The 16,194-nt window shown below is 38.8% G+C and overlaps 1 protein-coding gene across 2 annotated transcripts in view; it reads left to right on the top strand.

Annotated features, from left to right (window-relative positions):
• Positions 1-16,194, top strand: part of HYDIN (HYDIN axonemal central pair apparatus protein) — a 403,917-nt gene that overhangs the window by 174,406 nt on the left and 213,317 nt on the right. The window contains exons 13-14 of one of the 2 annotated variants that reach the window (XM_047711407.1): positions 9,025-9,143; positions 13,746-13,969. In XM_047711407.1, coding sequence (XP_047567363.1) covers positions 9,025-9,143; positions 13,746-13,969 — 343 coding nt within the window. The remainder of the gene's footprint in view (positions 1-9,024; positions 9,144-13,745; positions 13,970-16,194) is intronic. The other variant, XM_047711408.1, reaches the window with a different exon arrangement.

Here is a 16,194-nt window from a genome sequence, read left to right as displayed (position 1 = left end):
TCCCCAGTGAAAGTGACCCTTTGAATGTGGGGCTGGGAACCCTTTGTGCAAGTACATGGCAAGAGCATGAAATGGCAAAGAATTGCAAATTCTTAGCATGTGGCTGCGGGAGAGACAGAGACTGGGCTGGGAGAGGTGGGGGCAGGAGATGGGGCTGGAGGCTTGAGGAGTAAGTAGCTCAGGGAGGGCTGCCCTTGACTGCTGGACTAACAACCTTGGAATTGCTCCTGACTGTAGTCGGGAAACATGGAAAGGCTCTAAGCAAGGGAGGGACCTGCTTATATCTGAACCCAGGTAATATAACGTCACTATAATCTTTCTGGCTCACCTGAAACTGAAATTTTTTCTTCATTGAAATTTTCAAATTTTCTTAGAAGTAGTTAAACTATGTTAGATATAAAGACTTGCTGATGGTCCACAAGCTGTGGCTTGAAACTACTTCCTATCTGTCTTGACTTTCCAATGTAATGTGGAAATTCCTAATCTAATCATGAAGATTACCTTTAAAAAAAAAAAAAAAAAAACCTCAACGGGAAACCGCACATATTTGGTTTGGATCACCATATGGGAACTTCAAAGGAAGCAACACTTACTGATTTAAACTGTGAAATATATTGCTAGATAACATCGTTAGTGGGTGCTTCAGAGTCAAATGTGAAAAAGCAGCATGGTGGAAAGGATGCCAGATGTACCTGCTTCCTTTCAGGACCCAATTAAAATGAAACTGGAGTGTCCATTTTCGTCCTGTCCATCAGAAGTAGAATCTGAATTGTTAGCACAATTTAGAGCTTTTGATCTTTATCCTAACTGAACTAAAGAATGGACACCTAGGAAAGAGAAATGTTGAAAACATTTTTGAGTTTTCAGAGTGATAATTAAGTAATGCTCTACATATTTGTAGAGCATTTCTCAAAACTCATCAGACTGCCACCTCATAATAATATAAAACTCATCAGACTGCCACCTCATAATAATATGAGGTTTCTTGGTCCTATGAATAAGAAATTATCTTCTTGATCAACTACACTATTTACTTTCAGTTATATGTTCAGTTATCAAATATTTCAAAAATAAAGAACACAAGGAATAATATCTAAGTATCTGTGTATGGATACCCAGATTTAGAAAAACTTGAACAAATGGAAAGGTCTGTTGATGCTTTTTTGGTCAGGGAAGTCAACATCATAAATAGGTCAGTTCTTCTTATAAATATAATGTGATCCCAATGGCAACATCAACCTTTTTTTTCTTTTTTAAAATTAAGTTGATTCCAAAGTTCTTATGGAGGAAATAAATGAACTAGAATTGCTTAGAAAATTCAGAAAAACAAGAATAGTGTGGGAGGACTGGCCCCACCATATGTTAAAACTTATTTAAAATCTATAATAAGTACAATTGGATGGTTCTGGAACATGAAAAGAAAGGAGCTATTGAATCAATATTCATTCTTTTCATCCTTATCCATCAGCAGCAGCAGCAGCAACAGCAGCATGCCCTAATCCCCTAAACCCTCCCCCCACCAGCCTCGTTTCCCAATGTCCTGGGTATGTGAGCAAAATAAAAACCCTAATTTATTTAAGCTACTTTGTTCATCTTTTGCTGAGTAACAAACCACCCTCCATTTAGTGGCTTAACACAGCCAGCAGCCATTTCTTTTGCTCACAGATCTGTAGTCTGGTCGGGATTCCGCAAGGACGGCTCCTCCTTGCTCTACCTGGGGACAGCTGGAAAGGCCAGAAGGTGAAGGCTGGTATCATTTAACAGCTCACCCACCTACATGTCTAGCAGTTAATTGTGGATGTTGGCAGGGACCTCACCAGGTTCTGCTTCCCTGGATCCCCTGTCCACGGCCTCTCCACGAGGCTGCTTGCTCGTAGCACGGGCAGCAGACTAGATGGTTGATGCGGGAAACCTGCTGCGGTCTGATTGTTGTTTCTTTAAGTGACCAGTCTCCTGTGTCAGACTGATACCCAGAATTACTTCATCCTGCAGTCTCATTGCATTGGATGTGCCTTTGTTTATCCTACTTAGGTTCTTGGTCGGCTTCCTCAGTCTGAGCATCTTTCATCACTCCTGGAATTTCTCAGCAATTACCTCTTCAATATTTTTTTCTCTCATAATCTCAGGTTTCTTCTTCTGGAAACTCTTTCAGATATTAGGTCTTTCCCATGGAATCACTATGTCTTCTAACATCTTCATTACATTTTTTATTTCTTTGTTTCTCTTTGATATATCCTGAGTATTTTTCTAAGAGCTTCCTCTCAGTTGACTAATTCTTGAGCATTTTCTACTCTTTGGTATTCATCTGTTCAGTTCTTAATTCCATCAACTTGGTTTTTCAGTTTTAGAAGTTCTATATCATTTTAATACTTTCATTTTTTTCTCCTTCATGATGGTTTCTTTTTCTTTATTTGCCTCTTGAACGATTTTAAGAATGCAGTGTTACAGTTTCTTTATGAGTTTCCTATTATCTCCAACTCTTGCGGTACTGATTTGCATGTTTATGGTAAATACTTTCCTCTCACTGGGTTGTTTCATCAGATGGCTTGAAATGTTTGCATTGTAAGCCCATCTTTAGCACATGTTGTGGACTGAATATTTGTGTTCTCCCAAAATTCGTATGTTGAAACTTCATCCTCCGTGTGATGTTTTTTTTTTGGAGGTGGGAGCTTTGGAGAGTGATTAGGTGGTGAGGACAGAGCCCTCAAGATTGGGATTAGTGTCCTTATAAAGGAGACCCCTGAGTACTCCCTCACTCCTTCCTCCATGTGAAGACAGTGTGAAAAGATGGCTCTCACCAGACACTGAATCTGCTGCCACCTTGATCTTGGAATTTCCAGCTTCCAGAACTGTGAAAAATAAATATTTGTTGTTTAAGCCACCCACTCTCTGGTATTTTTGTTAGAGAAGCCCAAACAGACAAAGACAGCATGGCTATTGGTTCATGGAAGTATTCTTTCACAGCATTTTTCAGGATCCTCCATCTATTATTTTCTCAGCTTCTGACTCTTTTACCTATCATCTAGGGTAAATTTGGATTCCATATCTCTACTTGAGACTTTAATTTCTCATAGGAACCTCTGTCCACTATTGAGAGATCTACATAGATGACAGTTTTCATAACTGCTTCCCTAGACCAATAGATAGAATTTTTCTTCTTGTTTCCTTTCCAGAAAAAGGTATCCTTTCCAAGGTCCTGTATTTATGCAAGGATCTAAGTTCAGGTCCTTATTCTGCAGAGGAGCAAGGCCAAATGTCCTGTTTTTGTGAGGGTGTTAAAACTGAAGCCACTAGACCATAAGACCTTTATGAACTTTACAAATCTCCACATTTTTTTCTCATTTCTGTTACCTGGTATTTTCCTTTCTTCCTTTTGAACTCAGGTAAGTATTAAAAATACACATTTGTCATATTTTTAATAAAGCTTTTTTTAAAATTTGAAATAGAGGATTGGACTGAATCTGCTTACTCTGCCATGTTTCAAAAGTTAACATGGTTAACAATGTTCATGTTTCTTGAAGAAACATCCCCAGAGAACCTGCATAGACTTACTCTGGCTGATCATTAACAATGGAGATCCTTGGGTTTCATCTATGCTTTATTGAATCAAAATCTGTGGAAATTGTGTTAGAGAATATCTGTCTTAAATGAAGACCAAAAAGTGTGTGGCAAGGTTACAGGATACAAGATCTATGTAGAGAAGATCAACTGTGTTTCTGTACATTGAATAATGGGAAATTGACTTTTAAAAAAGCAATATCACTTACAATAGCATTAAAAAATCCTAAATACTTAAAGATAAATTTGACAAGAGATGTGTAAGATCTATATATAGAAAATCACAAAACATTGCTGAGAGAAATTAAAGACCTGAATAAATGGAGAACTATACCTTGTTAAAAAGTGAGTAAATTCAATATCATTAAGATGTTATTTCTTCCTCATGTTTATCTATAGATTCAGTGCAATCCAAACAGATATTCTAGCTGGTGTGTGTGTGTGTGTAGATATTGAGAGGCTGATTCTCAAATTCATATAGAAATGCAGAGTCTAGAATAGCGAAAACAAATTTGGACAAGAACAAAACAGGAAGGCTACTACTACCTGATTTCAAGACAGTTTTTAAGCTGCAGTAGTGAAGGTAATCTTGGATAATCTCCCCATTTCAGAATTCTTAACTTAATCACATATTTTGCCATATAAGGTAATATTCACTCTTTTGCTATATAAGGTAATATTTACTGGAATTAGGACACTGACCATCTTTGGAGGCCATTATTCAGTCTACCAAAGCTGCCATGTGGATGCCCAATTGTTTTGGCTCTATATAATCTAGTCTGTCTTCCTGTGGTGACGTTCAGCCCCTGCTCTGTCATAAAGTAAATTCACATAGATGTGTACATTTATTGAGTTCTGTGCTGTTTCCTTAGTCATTTTGCACCTTTTGCCCCAATACCACAGTATCTTAATTACAATAGCTGTATAATAGATCTTAATATATCAAGGGGCAAGTTGTTCTCATTTTTTCCTTTTAAAGAATGTCTTGCTTATTATTGTTCCTTTGATTTTACATTTAAATTTTATGATCATCCTGTTAAATTCCACCAAATTCTGCCTGCCAGCATTTTGTTTTAACAGAGCATTGAAATTACAGATATAGATCCGTTGGAGGAAAATTGACAATTTTATGACATTGAGTCTTCCTTTTCAAGAACATATCCTAGCTCTCCATTATTTAGATCTTTGTTAATATATTTCAATAAAGTTTTATGATTTTCCCCTTGAAGATTTTAAGTACGTATTGTTAGATTTATTTGAGGTACTTTATATTTTTGTTGCTATTATAAATCGTGTCTTGAAAATTAATTTTGATTGTTGCTGTATGTAGCAATGTGGTTGACTTTTGGCATATTGACTTGGTTACCATCACTGTAACTCTATCTTATTAATTTTTAAAAATTGTTTATAGATTCTTTAGGATTTTCCAGGTAGACAGTCCCCAAATATGTGAATAATGGCAGCTTGTTCTCCCTAGTTATACTCTCCCCCTTCTTCTTTCTTGTCTTACTGCACAGGAATGGAGCTCAAGTATTATATTGGACATCTAAGATAGCTGGCAAATTTCTGAGAACTCCTAGTTACGTTTCCTGGAATTTAATGCAGTGTGATCTCTTGCATTCAGGGACTTCAGGGCTGTTGAAGGGGGTTCTGCAGTACATCTCTCTGCTGCTTGTGTGAAACCAAGACACTGTAACCAGAGATGGGAAACTTCCCTATTTTAAAAAACATTGTAATATTTGGCTCTTCTAACAAAGACTTTGTCATTAGAGCTTACTAGTTCCTTCAGGTTTGTCCCTCTTACAGTCTTTTGCTAAGACAAGACAAATCCCTGCTTCATAAATCTTGCAGGAAAGTAGCATTTGTAATACAACCTTAAAATTTAGACTAACTCTTGCCAAAGCAAGACTGGTTATCACTTGTACTCCCGTTCTGTTCTGGCTAGGTACAAATAAGACAATTTCCTTTGAGGTAATTAATAATTCCCAAAGAAACATTGGCTCGCTGCTTTATTATAACACAACTCCCTTTTTTTGTTATTATTATTAAGGAAAGCAGTCAGGGTAACAGATGGGGAAAGCTTTAAGCCTGACAGTTATAAATAGTCTGGCTGTTTATTCCACAATATATTTGCAATTCTCTTTCTTTGCCATTCTGAAAGTTGGATCCCTGTCAAAATACTTTTCTCTTGACCAAGGATTACAAATCATTGCCAGTAGATTAGAACTCTAAAATAATGGAGGAATTTGATGAGGTTCTCTGAAAATTTTACTTATATTTTAAAGGATTGTCAACACAAATACCTGATCTTCAGAGAAGGACCTGTTTTCCAGGGATCAGATGGATTGGGGGAACTCTTTGAATGAATCAGCTGTCCCTAGTATTGCTAAGATTGCTCTTGTTTCTTATAATCAAAGTAATAGTTGCCTAATGATCACTGTGTTGCCATGCACTAGAGGGGGCACAGAGACAGTTAACTCCTGACTAAAAAGACAGGCATAGAGAGAGAGCATTAGTTAAGTAGCAACAAAAGACTAGAACATGAAGTGACACAAGGCATTATATTGATGATAATGTAAGTTAGAAATTCAATTTGGTTGTTGAAAGCACATTTGCTGTCATACTAAACATTACATCCAACCGACCATCAGAGTCTTTTTAGTGTTCAAAATGTTACACACAGAGCAAATATATTATTTTTGCTTAAAGAACTTTAAATGGTATAAATTTAAGGATAACCTATCAAATTATCAAAGACTTTCAAAAATGGCAGTATCCCCACTGTCAGGGAGAATATGGAGAGATAGAAATCTTTAAATACTGTTGGTGTTTGTGTACAAATTCCTACACCCATTCTGGAGGGCAATATGGCCATAGCTATCAAAATGTTAAATGTACATCTCTTTGTTCTGGCAATTCTATTTCCATTAATGGTGGGCTGGACAATTTTGATTCTCTCTCCCCTCCCCCATCTCCCTCTAAAAACAACTAGAAGATCAAGGCAAAAATATTTTCAAAGCCTTTTTTGAAGGCAAAAGAGAATTACCAGAACAGTGAAAATTACAGGCCTAAGATCCAAGAAAAGAAGGAAACCAAGGCAATCAGACTGTGGGGGTCACTTTATCCTCAGCGATACCACCTTTTTGGTAGATACCACAGAGAAGATGAAGTTCAGTAGAGTTAGGGAAGAAACGTAGGATTTCACGGGATGCCCGAAGAGAAAGGGCTCTAGTAACCTCCTAAACTTCAGGATGGGACCCAGGGAGGTGAGGACTGGAAATGTACCGATCCTCACAATGCCTGAAGCTCAGCTTCAGTTTCTTCTTCAGTTATCAATTTGATTACAACAGTTCTTCTTCACTGGGATTCCAGGAGATGATCTATAATGTTCTAAGACATCAGTTGTGTACGAGGAATTAATATCTCCTTTATATGTAGGCTAGATAGTACAAGCTATATACCCTTCTTGGAAAAATTAAGAAGCTAGTTACTCAAATGATTTGGTACAGGGCTTAATTCTCTGCCAGAATCTTAGCTGAGAGTGGTAAGATTAGGAAATTCTAATGCTCCCTAGTCACCAGCCAGAAGCTAGAGGAAGATAATATCTTTCCAGGACTTCAAACAACCACTCTATCATCATATACGCTGACCAGCACTCAGTCAAAAATAACCACGCATATCAGGAGACAACACAGTCTGATAGAACACCAAGATAAATGATAGAAATGCCATAGAGAGCCAGAAAGTAGAACTATTTGGCAGATTTTTTTTTTATGTCAAAAAGATTTTCAATGTTCTTTTTAAAAAATGATTGAGCAGAGGCCTGGAAACTCTAAAAAATCTAATGGGAAGTCTGGAACTGAAAAGTTATAATGATAAATTAAGAACTTAATAGAATTGAATAGATCATTAGGTACAGCCAGAGATAAATTTTATAAACTGGAAATTAAATAATTCTAAAGAAAATACCCATACTGAAGCATACAGAGACAAAATATAGAAAAGAGCATCAGAGCTAAATAGGATGTAGCAAAAGTTTATCTATCTGGATGAAAAGAAGTGGCAAAATGGAGCTTAGGCACTATTTGAAGATGTAACTACTGAACATTTTCCAAAAACTGATGAGTGGCATTCATCTACAGATTCAAGAAGCGCTACAAAGCCCAGGAAGGATACATGCAAACCACACCTGAGAACATCATAGTAAAACTCCTGAAAACCAAAATTAAAAAAAAAATCTTAATGCAGTCAGAGGAAAAGACATATTACCTCAAATGAGCAGTAAGACGCTAAGCTGACTTCACAACTCTGTCTTCCACAGAGACAGTGGAAGACAAGAAACAATAGAATATCTTCAAAGTGCTTAAAGAAAGTGTAGGAAAATTGTTCATAAATGCATTCAAGGATATTAATTACATTGTAATTTGTTGAATGAAAAGTTGGAAGACTTTCTCCCTCTGTCCCTTCCCCCTGTTGGCTCACTCTCAAATACATAAATAAAATCTTAAAAAAAAAAAAAAAGAAAAGTTGAAAGCCATTTAAATATCCAACAAGAGGGACTGGTTAAAAATACTTACTTCATCTTCAGGTGATGGTATGTAAAAATGTTGCAGGTATGTTTTCAAGTGAAAAAAAAAAAGCAGGTTAAAAAATAATATAAGCCTATGCTCTCATTTATATTAAGCTTAATATAGTATTTACTATTTAAATATAATTTCACATAGTGTTTTAGTGTTTAAATATGATTAGGTATGGAAGGATAGGCACCAAAATACTAATAGGGATCTTTGGGTAGTGGAACTATGTGAGAATTTTCTACTTTCTTTATAATGTTTTTATAAAGACCATGTATTATCAAATGAATAAATGCCCATTTTTAAAAAGGAAACAAAACCAATCAGTACTTTAAAGTTTGTGCTTTCTGTCTGCCCTGGGTCCACTGTGGATGTGCAATCACAGATATTGTTTAGTGGATCCTATTACCTCTCCTGAAAGAAGGTCTGCAAAATAAGGGTCAGGTAAGACTCCTAGACCCAGATCCCTTAATACTCTGGTCTTCCTACTAAATCTAGGGAAATCAGTGAGAACAATGTCCTTTGGAGTCCTAAGGTGACTCTCATTTTTTAAGAAGCATCAGTCAGAGGTCACCCTTCTCTAATTTAGAGAAATTACTTTTTTTTTTTTAAATAAGAAACTTAAGATTACCATTAAGACTGGGTTAAGTGTTTTTAATTTTTTTTCCTGCTAAAATATCAGCCTAAATTAGAATATAAGCTGCTCCCTAAACATAAGAAACTACCGGTGTTCTTGTTACTGAAAGATAAGCTAAATCCTTGGCATTGGTTAAATTGGAGTTCCCTGGGTCCAGTGCAGTACTGTTGATCGCTTACATTGGCAACATGTTGTGCATAATTTGGGGGTAATGAAGCATCCTTCAGGGTAATAAAGTCTGAATTGTTTTTATAGGCCGAGAGATCCGTCTGCCCCTCCGAATCAGAGGGGAAGGAATGGGACCAAAGATTCACTTCAACTTTGAAATGCTGGACATTGGAAAAGTTTTCATTGGATCTGTACATTGTTATGAGGTAAACACTAGAATTGTTCATTGAGACTCAAACAGTACTTAGCTTTTTAGGTCTACTTTATTTAGGTTTACTTTATTGTGTATGTGTGCATTGATAGAAAATGTGCACCATCTCACCCATTTGCCATTAGTCATTCTTGGACTCTGGAATGATCTGGCTCTTCCTTGTCTCCCTAGCCATGTTTAAGGTCTCCCCTCTAAATTTCCTCAAGGCAATGAAGTCATACTTTAATTGGTTTTATCCTCATCATCTTGTGGATTGCAAAGGGGAAAATCATAATCTTCTCCCATCCTTTTATGTTGTTCTCTGACAACATAAATCCTACAGACCAGAGGAGAGAGAAATGTTCACATTTTCCAGAAGGTCCTAATGAGGATAGCTGTTTTCACACTTCAGTGTTTTCTCTGAATGCACTAGTCTCCAATCCATGATTAAAAACCAGTCATTGTACTTTCTGGAACTTTCTTTTAGAAATTTCCCTGCTTTGTCTTTCCAATTAGATAGAAAATGATCCTTTTACAAGATGTACTCACGGGTTCTTCAGAATCAAAGTTACTTCACTGTCACTTCACCACTAACTTTGTATCTTGGGTACTTTTTTTTTTTTTTTAAATCAAATTGTAACCATTGATTCCTAAACTTTAAATGTTTGTATTTCTCTAAAGGTAGTAACGAAAGCAGTTACTTAATGAGAGACAAATAGGTGTCAGGTTCCATGCTTCCTCATGTGTGCACGTCTGTCTATGTTGTTTAGCTTCCAGTCCTTACAAAAGTGTGAAGTATTGTCCCTGCTCTACAATGAACAAGAGGCAGAAAGTGGTTCATACCATCAGCAACATCACCCTTCATGTACGCTGAGTGCAGTACCAGTACTTTTACATTCAGTAGTTGGCTTGGCCCTCACTAAACGCTAGGGGGTAGGTGCAATGACAGTTCCCTGGCACTTAGAGAAGATTTGCCATTTAAGGTAATGCTAGATTCTGTAACAAATACAAAGACCCATACTCTCTGAGACGTGACAAGCCTATTTCCCTGCTTACGTAAGTCTCAGGCAAGGTTACCTGTCAGCTGACAGCTCTCTGCCAGCGGAGCATCTGGCCCCAGGCTCCTTCCTGCCCGTAGCTCTGCCACCGCCTCCCCCTGCCCCATGTGGCCTGCAAGATTGCAGACTCACATGTGTCATGCGGATGGGAGGGGAAAGAGCACGGAGAGAGGTATCGGGAAGATCTTTCATAGCAGTTGGCCCTATCGGTGGCCCACGCCGGTCTGTTCGCGTCCCATCAGCTGTGCATCACTGCATGAGTATCTGGGAAATGCAGTTGGGAGCGCATGAGAGAGGAAGTGGGTTCGGTGAAGGGCAAGCCTGACCCTCCCACATCTGTTAGGTAACTCGGCTCGTAAATGTGAGTGAGCACTGGTTTACTAAGGCCCTGTATCCTGGGAAGAGAAGGTTTTTTGATCCCCTTTCAGTCCTGGGGGTCTCACCATAAGTAAATCCAGTCTGCAGCCAGCTCAGCTCTCAGCCCAGCCTAACCTTGGCAGGGGAGACAACAAGAGGGCTGCTTCTGGGAGCTTCCTACTGTGTCATTTATCCCCACATCCACTAAAGTAGCTGTGGCTTAAATGGGGCAGCATGGAAGGTAAATAGAGATGTGAATGTCCTAATGAGATGGAAGACCCATGGAGCATGATTTCAATGAAGAACACGGTCTCATGACTAACAGGCCCTGAAAAATGGCACAGCTGCTCTGTTGCATTGTCTTTTGCATTTTGAAAAAAAGGTCACTTTGGGAGGAAAAACATGTGCATCGCTTCTTACGAAATTCACATTCCGCCCGTAATTTATCCAGTGTGAATTTCCCTTACATCTCACAGACTGTGTCTTGTGGATGCCACATCAGAATCAGAAAAGGACCTTTAGTTCTGATGCAAAATGGATAAGTTTTCCCTGAGCATAATAATAATTTCTTACAAATGTGACCGAAGGGTGTTTGAGACCACCACTTCTCACCCTCCTAGATTTGACCAGTAAAGTAAATCACAGACAGCTAAGTAAGTGTTAGATGAGCTGCTGCGTCAGATCGGACACTTTGGAGGGCTGCACCTGGGCAGAGAAGGACATGGTAAGGTGCTTCCAACAGGAATATTTTGCACTCTCTGTGCATTTAGTGCTGATGCCTCATTGCATCTCTCTTTCCATTTATTATGTTACCTACTTGAGACGAATTTGAATAACTACCTATTGCCCTTAGTCATTGCTGAGCTTAGCAAACACGTAAAAAGTAAACCACAGCTCCAAGAGTGTACACTCTTCCCCAGTGTAATTAGAAGGAAAACAAGGTGAAGCTCTATTATAAATTTTCTCCTCCCCAAGGAGTTGCACTGCAGAGGTCAGGTAATCAAAAGGTCTCAGAATTTCATCCCAAATGACTTGCTGGATTCTTCATACACATGAAGATGCTCCTTTCCCAGGGGGAGAGAAATGACATGCATGTTCTCGAAGTTGGAAGACCTGGTGCCTTAGACAAAATCCAGGTAAACCAAAAAAATAAAAATGCAATCTGTGCATCTCCATAGAGGGAAAAACAATTCCCTTTGAATGGAATTCCCTTGGAATTACCACTAATGTCTTTGAGTTGCCTTGAAGTTCCCACTAACGTGTTGTAGTCCCTTCTTAAGCACAGGCAAATTTCAAACCTGTTCTGTGTGGTGCTGAGAATAGAGATAGCGATCGCTGGTGTTGATGAGCACTCTTTGGGAGGCATCCTCATCTAAGAATTACATAAATTAGTTTCATCTTCACAGCAATCTGAGAACTTGGTGGTACTTAAACTTTGCAGATGGAAAAACTGGGGCACAGAGAAACAAAGAGGGTTTCCCAAGGTCACGCAGCTAGGAAGTCAATGGCAGAGCTGGGATTTGAGCCCAGGCAATTTGGCTTCTGGGTCCCTGGCCATAATCACTTTCTACATGGTTTGCTTAAAAGGAATGAAGGGTGAAGCATAAATTCTATGACCAGGGAACTTAAAACTGAGTGAGGGAGATAGAAAATGAATGTAAAAAGATGAATAAAATATCAAGCAGCAATTAGTTATAGATCTCTTTTGGCACATCATCCTTCTTCTCTGGGAAGAAGTGGTGGTTTTCCTCTGTGAAGGCCCCTGACTCTGTTCTACACATGCTCTTGATTCCTCCTCCTTTGCTTCTCAGCAGGCAACCTGAGCTGGTGGACACCCCACATCGACCCAGACCCCACTCCCTTGGTTACCTAGCCCCCTTCTCTTTCTCCAACAAACATGTGGACCAGGGACTGAGCATACATTATCGCATTTAGTATAGATATCCTGGGTCTCCTCCACCATACTTGCCGCAACTTTGCCACTCCCACTCTCGCTCCTCACCCTTAGTCCTCTCCGAACAGGAATCTCAAATAATCAACCACTATTTCCTCCGTACCCACTCACTCCCTGAACATTTGGACTCTGGGTTCTGTAGTTACACTCCACTAGAGTTCCTTTCTTCTTCAAGGGCAGGGATGGCTTTTAATTAAAAATCAAAAATCTGTGACATTCTCTCAGAGTTTGTTCCCCTTCAGCTCTGCCCACATTCAACCCCTTCTGGAAATTCTCCTCCCTTCGCTTCTTCTAGGTTCCTGACATTGCCCCGCATACCTTTCTGTACCTTTCTTCCTGATCTCCTGTGCTTTTTCTCCTTGGTGCTTTGAGTGTAGGTCGAAGGCAGTATGTAAACAGAAGAACATGCTGTTCACCTGTTCAGGTGTGAGCACTGGCAAGAGATAAAGACTGTCTTAGAAGCCCAGGAACAGAGCTTTGTGGTTAAAGCGCAGGCTCATCAGACAGGTCCCTTGGAAGATAGAGCAGGGGCGATGGACTGAGCCAGGTGTGGACAACTCTGAATGCCAGGCATGAACTTTTTACATACACACACCTAGTGTGCAAGCAAATACGGGCCTGTGGTATATAGAAATGAAACTTTTCTGTAGTAAAACAGTTGCTTACACAAGCATCCCCGAACAATAGAGTTGTATCCATGCAATAGGGTTTGAAGTGACAGTATCCCGATAGAATGAAATCTAATAGCACAACAAAGAGAATCTTTGTCCTCTGGAATCCACAGCGATGTCTTGTTCACATTCTCCAGGCTACTCTTAAGAACACAGGCATAGGTAGTTCTTGCTCCTCTATTCTGACTTATTTTTCAGCATGCCACTTATTCTCAACCTTCTCATGCATATAAGAGAAATACTTACCTTCCCTCAGTTACCCTACAGAGAATCAGAACAAGGCATTTTATGGATCCTTTTCAGTAGATGAAATTACAGTCAATATTTATAACTATGGTACATATGACAACTTTGTTACAAAGAGGATACTAAAAACACAAAATTACTTCTGCATTGGGTTTCTTATCTTCAGACCTTCAAGGCAGAAGACTGTTCATTTCTCCCCTGGAGTTCTTCTCTGGCTTTAATTCCTGCAGCTCTCTCTGTGTTGGTATTAAACAGTACAGCTACGTGTTAATATGAAAATAAATCAGATGTCCATGCTCTATCTTTGCCTTCTTGGCTTTTTATTGATATAGGCAATACTATCCAACAAAGGCAGCATTGACGCCCTCTTCAACGTGATCCCTCCAACTTCAGCTTTGGGGACCTGCTTTGTTTTCAGCCCCAGGGAAGGCATCATCGAACCAAATGGAGTTCAGGCGGTCCAGATCTCTTTCAGTTCTGCCATTTTGGGGCACTTTGAAGAAGTATTCCTGGTCAATGTCAATGGTTCCCCTGAGCCTGTGAAATTGACCATTAGGTAAGATATTATCTGTAACTAATGTGGAAGCTAACTGAAGCTTTTATCTACTGCTTTCTTAAACTTCAATACAGGTTCATGTCTTGGATGTCCATAATTGTCTTTGTTGTTAGGAACACATCAAAATAATGGAATGTTTTAAATTTCCAATGGCATTTACATACTGAGCATGTGTAACTTATTATTGTCATGTGGATAAAGATGCTTTTGAGGATCTAGTTTTTGTACAAACTACAGCTTTATAAAATAAGGACTTAAAACATTAAGCTAGTTTCCAGTTATTCTCTGTTTTAGGATATTCAGGGGAAAAAATCATTATAATAATACCTAGATAAAATTATCTTCTGGACCAGGCTTTAGCTATTATCCCCATTTCTCTAAACTTTCATCTTCCTTTTTTACTTTAAGGAAAAATTTTAAATGCTCATACCTATAATACCTCCAGATATTGTAAAAGAGTCTACTTAGAGCATCAGTCATCCAAGGCTAGACTTCCAGCTTTTGTGCTAGAAGTCCTTTGATGGCTTCTCCAGCTATTTGTGATAATTGAAAATCATTAATAGCAGACTTTGCCCTCGGGATTTAAAAAAAAGTACTCTATGACCAACCCATTGGGCAGATCTACAACTTTGGTTCCCGGTGCTTAGAAAGATCATGTCTTCAGAACACATTGCAGATCCTATTTGGATTTTCATAGCAATAGGTTGTTAATTACGATGGCAGTCTCTCTTATTATGGTTACTCATAGGTCTCCCTCAGGGTCTGAGGATAACTTAGACATTGTGGTCTGAAGAATCCTAGGAAAATTTGTTGGTCTCAGAATATCTACTGGAAATTCAGAATCTCAAGAGAAGCTTAAAGGTTATTGCCACTTCTTTCAATTCTTCCACCTAAGTGTCCCTATTATGGAGTGAATTGTGTCTTCCCAAATTCCTATATCGAAATTCTGATGCCCAATACTTAAGAATGGTACTGTACTTGGAGATAGGGCTTTTAAAGAATTAAGGTAACATGGGGTCATGTGGGTGGGCCTTAATACAATGTGACTGGTGTCCTTTTAAGAACAGGCACACAGATAGGAAAACACCCTTTAAAGACATAAAGAGAAGGTGGCCATCTACAAGCTGAGGAGGGAGTCCCTCAGAAGAAGCTAACCCTGCTGCCACATTGATTTTGGACTTCCAGCCCATAGAGCTATGAGGAAATAAATTTCTGTTGTTTAAGCTACTCAGGTTGAGAGAGCCTGGCACAATCATAAACTTTTTTTTTTTTTAAGTCTCAAGACTTATCTGAACCATTCAGAAGGCATTTATATTTTCTTCCATAATACATCTGTGTTTGTGATAATTGAAAAAAAAATCAGTGTTGCTTTCTAAATATTTGAATAACATTTACTCTTCAAGAAGATGCACCATGTTCATCCTGGCCCACGGTGGACATCCTTCAGTGATAAAAAGAACATGAGGAGGGCAGGAGTATTTTTCACATTATGTGAGCTCTTGGTCACCTCCCACCTCAATAACAATTCACATTTCCTGACAAGCAATGGAGGTGGTTATCTGGAGAAGCAGGAAGAATAAGCCTGCAAATGCAACCTCTGTCTCCCTTTCAGAGATTATCTGATCTTCCAGGGTCCTCAGTAAGCTCCAGGAGATCAGCTCTTCAAAGTCCCAACTGAATAAGGTCTTCCAACTTCCTGACTTCAAGAGGTATCACTCAGCCTCTTGAGTATCCTCCACAACATCCAGCATCATTGATGGGCCTCCATCCAAAACGGGGAAGACAAAACCTTAAAACTCTGCTCTTACAAATATTTAAGATAAAAAAAATAATCACCCTATTTGAGGGCAAGAATAATATATATAATAATATAGTATAAAATGACCATTAGTTTACTTCTCATGTAGGAAAAAGGTAAATACTTGCCAAGACAGACCAATTGTCCTTCAGGTTGAATAAGAAAACCCATCCCAGTTTCATGTGTCTGCTCTCTAATTAAGCGCAGCCTAATAATTAATACTGCATTTATTGACCCACATACATACACATTGCAGTTCTATTAGGAATACATGTGTATTTTGGATATTCACTTAAACTTTTTTTTTTCTTAAGATTTTACTTACTTATTTGAAAGAGAGAGAATGAGAGACAGCATGAGACAGTGTAGGGTCAGAGAGAGAAGCAGACTGCCCACTGAGCTGGGAGCCTGATGTGGGGCTTGATCC

This window comes from Lutra lutra, chromosome 17 (genome assembly GCF_902655055.1).
Source record: "Lutra lutra chromosome 17, mLutLut1.2, whole genome shotgun sequence".
NCBI lineage: Eukaryota > Metazoa > Chordata > Mammalia > Carnivora > Mustelidae > Lutra > Lutra lutra.
The sequence above is the reverse complement of the archived record's forward strand: the minus strand, read 5'-3'. Positions and strand labels throughout refer to the sequence as shown.